The sequence below is a fragment of the Microtus pennsylvanicus genome, chromosome 6 (genome assembly GCF_037038515.1).
Source record: "Microtus pennsylvanicus isolate mMicPen1 chromosome 6, mMicPen1.hap1, whole genome shotgun sequence".
In the NCBI taxonomy this organism is placed as follows: Eukaryota; Metazoa; Chordata; class Mammalia; order Rodentia; family Cricetidae; genus Microtus; species Microtus pennsylvanicus.
In genome coordinates this window covers 57,306,086-57,318,432 of record NC_134584.1, presented here as the reverse complement: position 1 = coordinate 57,318,432, position 12,347 = coordinate 57,306,086, and the positions used below count along the sequence as shown (strand labels likewise).

General features: G+C 38.5%; 1 protein-coding gene across 2 annotated transcripts in view; it reads right to left on the bottom strand.

The window, feature by feature from the left end:
* Jmy (junction mediating and regulatory protein, p53 cofactor) overlaps positions 1-12,347 on the bottom strand; it is a 65,838-nt gene that overhangs the window by 27,434 nt on the left and 26,057 nt on the right. For both annotated transcript variants that reach the window (XM_075976303.1, XM_075976302.1), the window contains exons 3-4: positions 10,347-10,497; positions 8,136-8,305 (exon numbers count right to left, since the gene is read on the bottom strand). In XM_075976303.1, the coding sequence (XP_075832418.1) occupies positions 8,136-8,305; positions 10,347-10,497 (321 nt within the window). The remainder of the gene's footprint in view (positions 1-8,135; positions 8,306-10,346; positions 10,498-12,347) is intronic.

Here is a 12,347-nt window from a genome sequence, read left to right as displayed (position 1 = left end):
CTTAAGAGATCAGTAATATCTAAGTATTAATGTTAAAAATTTCAAGTTCATCATTAATCTTGTGAAAAGTATTCCTAATTGTATTAGTTTCTAATTTTAATCTTATGACTTAATTTAATACAAAGAAATTAAAATAACCCAAGTAAATAAATATAATGACTTGTTTATGATTAATAATAATTTTATTTTCCAACAGGTATTTTTCTACTTCTGTATTTTCCTTAGACAACATAAATGTTTTAGAACTGAATCACTTGGTCCTTTCTTTTGTCTCTTCCCAATTTAAAATGCAGTACTGATATTTTTTTAATATTTATTTATTTATTTGTTATGTATACAATATTCTATCTGTGTGTATGCCTGCAGGTCAGAAGAGGGCACCAGACCTTATTACAGATGTTTGAGTCACCATGTGGTTACTGGGAATTGAACTCAGGACCTTTGGAAGAGCAGGCAATACTCTTAACCGCTGAACCATCTCTCCAGCCCCCAGTACTGATATTTTTAAGAATAAAACTCAGCACTCAAGAAGCCAGCCTATTCTGCAAGGCAAATTCCAAGGCTAAAGTAGGACATTACCTCAACAAAAACACATAGAAACACAGATCTTCCCTTACGCAAATAGGCTGTGTGTTGCCTGCAGGGGAAAAGCATTTGTCTGGGATGGGCTTAATATTTTACATTTTACATGTATTTTAATATTTACATTTCTTATGAGTAATGCAGACACCTTAAATTAAGGCATTAAAAACCAACACTGCACATCACTGCACTGCAGTTAAATATATATAAAAGACAACACCTATATTATATACACAGCAAGTATAAACCTGGCAAAATGACTAACTAGCAATTTTTAAAAGTCCCATGAAGAGTTCAGACACATCATGCAAGACTTTAAAAACAGACTATTAAACCACAGATGACCACACAGACTCAAACTCTAGAGCTCTGGTTTAGCCTCTCCCTCTTACCACTGGAGGCCTATTTAAAAGAAGCCATACTTTCTAATGTTAGGGGTCAGGAGTCTTTAACTTTGGCACTCTACTGCCAGAGCAGGTCATGTCAACACAAATGAGAGGAAGGCAAAGTATATGTCAAGGCAATAATAATAAGGCTGGGGTTCTGAGAGCACTCCAGATAGCCAATAACAAGAAGGAACAAGCTCATTAAAGGGAAACTCCAGTAGAAATGCCTCAGGAAACATGGGATGGGGTTGACATCCTTCAGAGACTGAATACAAAGTGCAAATTGTCCCAGACAAGTCCAATTTTACCAAAGAACAGAGTGAGAGAGGACACATAAGAGGAGAAATGTAAAAGAGGAAGAAAAAAATCATGATTTAATATGCTAACAAAAAGACTGCTTTCTGGAGTACAGTTAAGAGTACAGTTCAGAGTTTATTTCAAGTACTATTTTTTCAATCCAGCAGAGAAGCCTTACTGCAGTGTCAGTACGCTCAGAGTGCTGGCATCACTGGTAATCCCAACACAGAAATAGGCAAGGGCAGGAAGATCAAGTTCAAGTGCAGCCTGGTCTATATAGTAAGACCCTATATTTAAAAAAAAAAATTAATGACGCCATTGTGGAACATTTTTGTATGCTCAAACCAAAAACAAAATATAAATACAAAATATAAAAAACAAAATATAAATACAAAACAAAAATATAATCTTTAAACTTTTATGTGTATGGGTGTTTTGGCCTGCACGTCTATCAATGTGCCATAAGCAGGTAGTGCTCAAGGGGGGCAGAAGAGTGGGCTGGAACACCTGGAAATGTAGTTAGAGAGGGTGGTTAGCCACCTTTGTGGCTGTCTGTTCTCTTAACTACTGATCCATCTCTCTCCCTCTAACCCTGATAAAGCAACTCATAAGAAATGTAAATGTAAAAAGAGCGGCCTGGAAAGATGGCTCTGCAGTTAAGACAGGAGCCAGTGTGGTTCGTAGATCCACATGGTAGACAATCATCTATAACACCAACTCCAGGGAATCAGATGCCTTCTTCTGGCATCTGTGGGCACCAAGCTCTATATGGTATTCATACAGGTAAAACAATCATATACAAAAAATTAAAAAAAAATTTGATCTGTACTTTCAGAAGCAGGCATGAGAGTGCAGCCTGACAAATCCATGAGATGTGAAGGTGTGGAGATGGGATCACTCACGCGCCTGAGGCTGGCTTGTACTTGTTAGGCAGCTGAGGATGAACTGAACTCAGCTCTCCTGTCTTACCTTGAAGGTGCCAGAACTATTAAGAGCATGCTTTACCGCACCTGGTTTCATTTAGTACTTTAAAATCAAATGAGAAACCAACAAAATGAGAGAAAAGCAGGTCTATATTGGATAACAGACAAGAATCCAAAAAACAGATTTCTTAAAAAAAAAAAAAAGTCTTTTAAAAAGAGATTGTTACAAAAAAAACAGCTAAATATTTCAAGAGATGCTTCTTAGAAGTAAATACACATAGTTTTTCAAACCAGTGGGGATACAAAGTTTGATTATTTACTATGTAGTTCTCTGCAACACTGTAGAGAATATTCTACACTGTAGATAATATTCTACATTATGTGACTTTAACATTTCATTATTATTTTAGTGCTGGGCATTGTGTGCACTCTATGCAAGCGTTCTACCACTGAGCTACATTTCCTAATAAAATGACTTCTAAATGTATATGGCTTTGTAAATGTATAAATATATATGTACATTGGTTTGAATATGGGTGGAAAATATAGAAAAGAGATGAAAAAAATATTATTAATTAGATGATAAAATAAAATTTTCTATAGCTGGGCAGTGGTGGTGCACACCTTTAATACCAGCACTCAGGAGGTAGAAGAAGGTGGTTCTGAGTTTGAGGCCAGGCAGGTCTACCGAGTGAGTTCCAGGACAGCCAGGACTACAGAGAATTCTTTTTTCTTTTCCTAGTTTTTACTCCTTTGTAGCTTTCCTTTTTTATGGTAGATGTGATTTCAACTGGCTGGGTGTTAAAGCAGCAACAAAAATTTTTGCATTCCAGAGGAAACCAACCTGTGTTACTCATTTGAGGCAGTGACTAAGAAAGCTGGGCTTACTTTCCTCATAGAAGAGAAAGTGAGAAGTATACTTGAAGGCATTCGCACAGGAGACTACTTCCTAAATATACCCCAGCAGCACAGACACTGAGAGAAACAATTAATAAATGGGACCTCCTGAAACTGTAAAGCAAAGGCCACGGTCAAAAGACAAAACGACAGCCCACAGAATGGGAAAAGATCTTCACTAACCCCACATCAGACAGAGGTCTGATCTCCAAAATATACAAAGAACTCAAGAAATTGGTCATCAAAAGAACAAATAATCCAATAAAAAAAATGAAGTACAGACCTAAACAGAGAACTCTCACAGAAGAATCTAAAATGGCTGAAAGACACTTAAGGAAATGTTCAACATCCTTAGTCATCAGAGAAATGCAAATCAAAACAACTCTGAGATTCCATCTTACACCTGTAAGTGTAAGTCCTCCATCTTTGGAGGCCCCGCCCCTGTGCTCCTTGACCCAAGGCAGCCTGCCAAATCTTGACCACTCCCCCAGTTTATTTAAACTGCTCCCCAGAAGGTCCCTTTATGGTCAGTCTCCCTCATCCTTACTCTCCCATCCCCCAGTCGCTTTGGCAGCTCCACTGTTCCCCTTTGGGGACACCAGAAAGTGCAGGAATTCCATTAAACATGGATATCCTTTAATTCGACTTGTGATTAGGCTTGATTGGGATTTTTTCGTAGGCGGAGAGCTCGCGTTAGGAAATATTCCTAACAGTAAGAATGGCCAACACTGATGACAACTTATGCTGGAGAGGTTGTGGGGAAAAGGGAACATTCCTGCATTGCTGGTGGGAATGCAAGCTGGTATAACCCCTTTGGATGTCAGTGTAGTGATTTCTCAGAAAATTAGGAAGCAACCTTCCTCAAGACCCAGCAATACTACTTTTGGGTATATATCCAAAGGATGCTCAATCGTGCCACAAGGACATGTGCTCAACTATGTTCATAGCAGCACTGTTTGTCATAGTCAGAACCTGGAAACAAGTTAATGCACCTCAACCAAAGAATGGATAAGGAAATGTGGTACATTTACACAATGGAGTACGACACAACAGAAAAAAGTAACACCTTGAATTTTGCAGGGAAATGGATGGAGCTAGAAAACATCATATTGAGGGAGGTAACTCAGACCCAGAAATACAATTATCAAATCACATGTACTCACTCATAAGTGGTTTTTAAACATAAAGCAAAGAAAACCAGCCTACAAATCACAATCCCAAAGAACATAGACAACAATGAGGACCCTATGAGAGACATACATAAATCTAATCTACATAGGAAGTAGAAAAAGACAAGATCTCCTGAGTATATTGGGAGCATGGGGACCTTGGGAGAGGGTTGAAGTGGAGGGGAGAGGCAGGGAGGGGAGCAGAGAAAAATGTTGGGCCCAATAAAATGAATAAAATTAAAAAAAATAAAATAACTAGTATAATTTCAGTTACCTTTGTCCAGCTCACTCTACCTAACCAATAAAAACACACATTATGCCATTCTTACCATCCTATTCAAGATGAATGTGTTGCAAACTAGATCTAAGCTGGACCAGACTAATGCTCGGACTACAAGACATTTTAAGTGTAGTTTTTATGTTTTCCTAACTCCACACATTGCTTTCAATACAGTCTTCATTCATTACTGTGCAAAAGGCACGAACTGAGAGAGCTGTATATATTCGTTTGATTCAAGACTTGATTTCTATTATTGACACTGAAATTAAGTTTGTGAAGTTGAGTTTTCCATAGAAGGATCCCCCTAAAATTCATCCTCTATCGTTAGCTATAGCAACTGTTCATACATAACAAACCGAATCATGGTTTTCTTACAATGGAGACACTGTAAATGTGACTTTCGGCAAAGCATACAAACACTCTTGTTTTTCCAACTTGGCTTCTTACCTCTCCTCCCACACCAACTGTCCTGCCCAAGACTCTCTGCTCAAAACTCCATTCTTCAATGGTCCACCATGAATGTGATCCAGCTCACAAATCATTTTCAAATATACTTTTCAAATCTCACTATATTCTATGACTATATCTTACTCATGTTTTCAAAAAAACAGGAGAGGGACTCGATCGAGGGAGGGGGAGGGAAATGGGAGGCAGTGGCGGGGAGGAGGCAGAAATCCTTAATAAATAAATAAATTAAAAAAATAAATAAAACATTTATTAAGAAAATCAAAACACACAAACAAAAAATAAATAAATAAATAAATAAAAGACTATGTGTAGGGTCAATGACATGGTCCAGTGGGTTAAAGGTGAGTTTTATCCCCAAGAACACCAAATTCCATTTCCAGAGCCACCTAATTGTTGAAGGAGAGACCTGATCCTACAAAGTTATCTTAACTCCACAGAAACACCATGGCATGAGCACTCCTAAACACAACACAATAATAATAATAAATTCTAGATGCAGCCTATGTGGAGAGGGCAGGGCAGAAGGTAGGTTGAGTCATTTATCTCTACCATTTACTAAAATTTCTGGGGAAACAACTTATTTTTAATAAACTGAGGGGTTATCATGTATTGAATAAGAATGGCCCCCATAGGCTCATATATCTGAATGCTTAGTCACCAGGGAGTTGCCTTGGAAACGGTGTCTCTTCACAGCAACAGAACAGTGACTAGGACAAAGGGGTAATTTGAGTTGTGTAGAACTCCAAAAATCAGGAAAAAATAACAGCAAAGAAAGAAGAAGAATTAAACAGAATACCAGAGTTTGAAGATTAAAGTACCTTTAAGAATCACGGGTCAAGCCGGGCGGTGGTGGCGCACGCCTTTAATCCCAGCACTCGGGAGGCAGAGGCAGGCGGATCTCTGTGAGTTCGAGGCCAGCCTGGTCTACAAGAGCTAGTTCCAGGACAGGCTCCAAAAGCTACGGAGAAAACCTGTCTCGAAAAATCAAAAATGAATCATGGGTCTGCTGGGCAGTAGTGACACACGCCTTTAATCCCAGCAGCAGAGGCAGGCGGTTCTCTGTGAGTTCAAGGCCAGCTGGACAGGCACCAAAGCTACAGAGAAACCTTGTCTCGAAAAAAAAAAAAATCATGGGTCTGTGGGGCTATAGAAGTGGTTCTGGTTAGGACCCAAGTTTAATTCTCAGCACCCACAACAAGCAGCTTAACTTATAACCATGGGCACTTAAATTTGCAAATAAAAACACACAAATGTTTTAAAAACTTAAAAAAAAAAGATCTGCTTTGGAGAAATGAAGGAGGCCAGGCAAGATCACAAAGGGAGATTCTAGTTCATATACATAATAATAATGTGTACTAAATAAACAATTATACCAAGGTATAAAGCTGATAAGAGAAAGCAAGCAGAAAAGTCCAACATTTAATAAATACCTAAATTTAAAATAATTTACATGTATAGATGTTTTATCTTCATATATGTCTGTGCACCATAGGTATGCAGTACCCAGAGAGGCTGGAAGAGGCCAACAAATCCACTGGGACAGGGGTGACTGCCACCTAAGGCACCGTGTGGACGTTGGGAATCAGACACCATCCTCTGCAAGAGTAGGCAGTGTACTTAACTACTGAGTCATCTCTCTGGCCCTTGACTACACTTCTTCCTGTTAAATACTGACAGAAGAGCATATGAAGCTGGACTGTAAGCATCTAGCAGAATGTGCGCACAATTCACTGCCTCTTCCTAAAGTTCTGGCAGAGAAACTTGCTTCTAAAAACAACGAAGTTCCACTGGACCTTGTTCCATTGACCTTTTTGCTCATTAGTGTACAGCTGTCTACTGTTAGGCAAAGAAAGATACCATGTGTCCAGAACTTCTACAGGTGGCAATCTTGAAGTGGGTGCCATCACAAACATCTCACAAAAAAGATATGAAAATGGGCTACAAAGTATGGTAGTTTAAATGATAACAGCCCCACTGGATCATATTTGAATGCTTGGTCCTCAGTTTGTAACCTGTTTGGGAAGGATCAGGAGGTGTGGCCTTGCTGGAGGACAGTATCACTGGAAATGGGTGTTGAGGTTTTAAAAGACCATCACCATTCCCAATTGGCTTTCTCTGTCTTAAGCTCCTTTTTAGACTGAAATGGGAGCCGTCAGCTACTGCTCCAGTGCCATGTCTGCTGGACTGCTGCCGTACTCCTGCCATGATTGGTCTGGGGCTGGAACCATGAGCCCAAAGTTGAACTCCCTTCATTTTAAGGTGCCTTGTTCATGGTGTCTTATCACAGGTATAAAAAGTAACTGAGATAGGAAGAGAGCCGTGTATCCTAGTTATCATGAACTGTCAGCCTGCCACAGCCTAGAATCACCTGTACTATTCCCTGAGCAGTGGCCACCCCACCCCCAAGACAGGGTTTCTCTGTGTAGCCCTGGCTGTGCTGGAACTCACTCTGTAGAACAGGCTGGCCTCAAACTCAGAGATCTGCCTGCCTCTGCCTCCTGAGTGCTAGGATTAAAGGTGTGTGTCACTACACCTGGCCATCCTGGGCAATTTAAACAACTAGCTGAATATGAGCCTGATCCACTGAGAGAACAAGTAAGCAAGCAGCATTCCTCCATGGCTTCTGGGTGAACCTCCTGTCTTGACAGCCCTCAGGGATGGATTGTGACCTCAAGTTATAAACCAAATAAATCCCCCTAGTTTCTGTTGGTCTACATTTTATCACAGCATCAGAAATAAACTAAAATATTGTGCAAATCTAAGAACCCAATCCCTGGAGCCCACATAAAAATGCTGAGTATGGTGGCATGGATTTGAAACCCAAGTGCTGGAGAGGGTGGAGCCTTGGGCTGGCCTGCCCTGCCTAATTGACAACTCCTGGGCAGTAAGATCCTCAAAAATGAAGTGGTCACCAACTAAGGACTAACACCCAAGGCTGCCTGCCCTTGTGCATCCACATCTGCACTCGTGTATAAACACACACACAAATGCATAAGAAAACTGGCAGTATAACCCGTGTTATAAAGCGTTATATAAAAATGTATCAAAAAACATTTCTATCAAAACTAAGAAACTAACGTACACAAATCCTAATGTTTTACATTTTATATATTTTAATGACGGCTTCTGTTACCTCTTCTTTCAATGCATGTTTCTTCTGTTCCAGACAAATCTCTTTAGCTCTCATCATTTGCAAAGTCTCCTTAGAAACTGCATACTGGAGTTTTTCCATGCGTTCTGCAGCTGCTGCCCACGATGCTTTGCCAAATTTCTTCTGATCTGCTCGCATCCGATCATACACAGCTGGTAATAATAATTTAGCAGAAATAGTAAGGCACAAAACTACTAGACACTAAGGAACTAAGGTGCTAGATCTCACTGATTCCTACAATAAATTATGTTTACTGTCTCTAAATTATACTCTAATAATGTACATTCTCTGTTAGCTCAAGCAATGCTACACGCCTTTAATCACAACACTCGGAAGGGAGAGGCAGGTAAACCCCTTAAGTTTGTGTATACACAGTGAATTTCAGACAGACCCACCTTTACTATACCTTCAATTTTCAATGTAATCATATTGTAAAAAAAGCTAAATATATAGCTGGCATGGGAAGTCCTTCTGTATGTGTTGCTTTTATTGGCTAATGAATAAAGAAGCTGTTTCAGCCAGTGGCTTAGCAGAATAGAGCTAGGCAGAAAGAACTAAACTGAATTTTGGAAGAAGGCAGAGTTAGTGAGACAGCCGCAACTGCGAACACACAGACAAGCCAGAACCTTGCCAGTAAGCCACATCCATGTGGCGATACACAGATTAATAGAAATGGGTTAAATTAAGATGTAAGAGTCAGCCAATAAGAAGCTAGAGCTAATGGGTCAAGCAGTGATTTGATTAATACAGTTTGTGTGGTTATTTAGGAACTGAGCTGCCGGGCAGTCGGGAAATGAACTAGCAGTCTCTCCCGACATGTAGCTTTGATCTTTTACTATATACACTTTCATGTCCCTGTCCCAAAATAATGTACGTGTGTGTTGTAGTAATCATTTGCTAGAAGCGGCCAACAGGTTGCTCTCAACCTTAAAAGAAAACAAACATCCACTATAAATGTTGGAAGCAACATATAGAAATAAGCTGATAACATGTTTGTAGTTTGAATACTATCTTGGGTCATCTTATATCAGTAAAACATCTCTTGTACAACTCTAAAATGTTTATAGAAGAAAATTCATTCCTTTCCCAGATCATGTTTTCTGTACTGTCCAATAAATATGGAGAAAAACCCTTTGTTAGGGAAAGTCAACAGACAAACATCGTACACACAACAGACAACAAATTACAGATGTAACAGAAAATATTAGCAATGAAATTCAAGTTTGTGCTTACTCTTAGACTAAACTACTCCAAGACGAAGAACCTTTTTATTATTTAATGCAGCATGAATGGACATACTAACAATAGAGTTGACAGCGTCTCCTTGAACCTCAATCTTAAGGTCTCAAAGAAAACATCCCTATTGTCTGCTTTGTATCAAATATATTTCTCTCTTTTTAAAATTTCTGGTCATCTTTTAAAATTATCTCATAAATTACAGCAACTGTAAGATCAATAAAGTAGAGTATACTACAAGGGGGAAAACATTCTGTTTTAAGTATGATAAATTTTACAGTTGTTAAGGTATAGTTTTGTTAAAAACTTCGTGTGTGTGTACATAGAGAGTTAGTTGCTTCAGTTACGTTTATCCATTAACTGGCTCTATCCAAGATGAAATGATCTCACTGTGTCTGTTTCTGTACTTGAAACATGGCCGGCTTAGACCTTAGTAGTCCCCCAGATTTTAGCACAACTGAGTCTATGATAGAGTACCATTTATGCCATAAAACTCAGCATGCAAACAGTACCACCTGCCAAAGTGAAAACAAAGACCCAATCCAAAGTACCTAATATTGAGAATATCTCTAAATGGACTAACCTTGCTTTTTGGCTTCTGTGGTTCCACATCTCAAGTATGTCAACCCAGAACACAGATTCTGTGCTTAAAACCTCCCTCTAAAAATGGTTCAGGACTACACTTTGATCCCCAATACCCAGTAAAGTTGACAGCCAGCTAAAAAAAGACTTCAACCCATGTCTGAGAAGTCTTCTCTGGTGGCTCCTCCAACAGCAGTACTCTCTAGCTTTTCTATTGATTTGGTAGACACGTGCCTAAAAGGAATGAAAGGAGACCTTGCCTTGCTAATAATAGTTACTCTGTGCTGGGGTGCTTACCCAAATCTATATAATTATTCTAAACATAAAAACTATTGATCATCAAAAAATGCCTAAGGAATCTTACCGAAAACTTACCTTTCTGTGCTTTAGCTGTTATTTCAAAATACTTGACAGTGAGATCCTGGATAGACAACACAGCCATGTGAGCTTTCCGCTGCCAGTCAGCGTCTTCTTTTTGTAGACTCTCAATTCTTCGAGGTCCCAGATAATCATTCTCCATGGAAATCTTCAGAGAGAAAAAGGGGAAAAAAAAAACTTCTTACTTATTCTTCAAACATTTAATGAATATTATGTGCCAGGAACTAGTCAGGCTTGGTGCTAAAATAAAAAACACTACTTGTATCCTGCTCTAGAAGAGACACTAGTGATATTTACAGAGTAACTTAATAGTGATGACATGTGAATCTTCCCTCCATCCTTCCCTTTCTACCTTCTTCCACCCTCCCATTCCCTTTTACATATACAGTAACAATACACAAAGAGTTTGGTCATTTCTAAGTGTTGAGATAATGAGCAATTTATTTTCACACCATAATAATATTTAAGATTAACAATTACTTGTACAGTGATTAATTTTAAAAGCCATTAAATATTAAAAAGAGATTTTATGATTGGTGATATTGTAAAAAATATACCCATGTACATACTGAAAAGACTCTAGATAAATTTTCCTTATTTATTGTTTCCATTTTTCAAGTACTAAGGCCTGGCATAATATCCTAAGCAAGCATCTATCCCGTTAAGATAAAAATAATAAAAAACTAGCTATGTAGTTTGTGACCTGGTCACAAACAACAAATGTGAAACAACAAAATGAACAGAAACAGATCATGTATACACACAATCCTGCTTTATCACATTCAGAAGATTGACTAAAAAAAAATTAACAAGAAACATTTAAGCAGGGTATGGTGGCCCATGTCTATAACTCTAGCTCTTAGAAGGCTGAAGCATGAGGGAAAGAAAGTTAAAAATGCTGTTATATAATGAAAAACTAGAGTGTTGGCACGCACCTTTAAGCCTAGGTAAAGGTAGCCTATCTCTTGAGTTCAATGCTAGTCTGGTCTACACATGGTATGTTTCAGGACAGTCAGGGCAACATAGAAAGCACCTGCCTCAAAAAGTAGTTAAGAGTACTGGCTGCTCTTCTAGAGAAACCAGATTCAATTCCCAACACACATGGGTGATTCACAACTAACTTTAACTCCAGTCCCAGGGGATCTGACACCCTCTTCTGGCTTCTATGAGTACCAGGCACACATGTAATATACAAATGAGCATGCAGGCAAAACACCCGTACATATTAAATGAAAAACAGGTAAATCTAACTCACCCATCAGGTATAAAATAAAAAACATCAGGTATCAAATCACTGAAAATCAATAATGAATTTTGAAAGTTAAAACAAAACAAGTCATATTCCCTAAGCAATGCAAGAACCAAATTAACATAATAACCTAAAACTGAAGTAAAATTTAATCACCTGGTATTTAGCACCCTTAATTTGAGGGGGAATGGGACTTCAAAAAGGAAAATATCTAGGATTTACTTTTGTGTGCACTGGAATTAATTTTGCAAAGGTCACGGCCAGAGATATAAATCTAGGAATCAACAACACAAAGAGAGCATTTATAAAACTCTAAAGGTATAAATGAGGTCATCTAAGGTGTGTACACACACATACACACACACACACACACACAGAGAGAGAGAGAGAGAGAGAGAGAGAGAGAGAGAGAGAGAGAGAATGTTACCTAGACAATGGTGCCCGACATCGAAAGATTATACAACTGCCAGAAAGAGCTGAGATAGACATCCAAGAAGATCTTTGAGAGAATAGAGCTGCTAAACTGAGACTACCTGAAATAAACAGGGAGTTAACACCAGACATGGAATGACAAAGTTTATAGAATCCAATTGTTTTTAATAATAAATGTTTACAAAGTCTCTCATAACACAAAATTATGCTTTAACTGTAGGTGAATATAGAGCAAATCACGGATAAAATAAATTTCAATTACATAATGAATTTCCAGAGAAATAAAGGCAAAGCGTGTAAAATATGCCACTTATGTC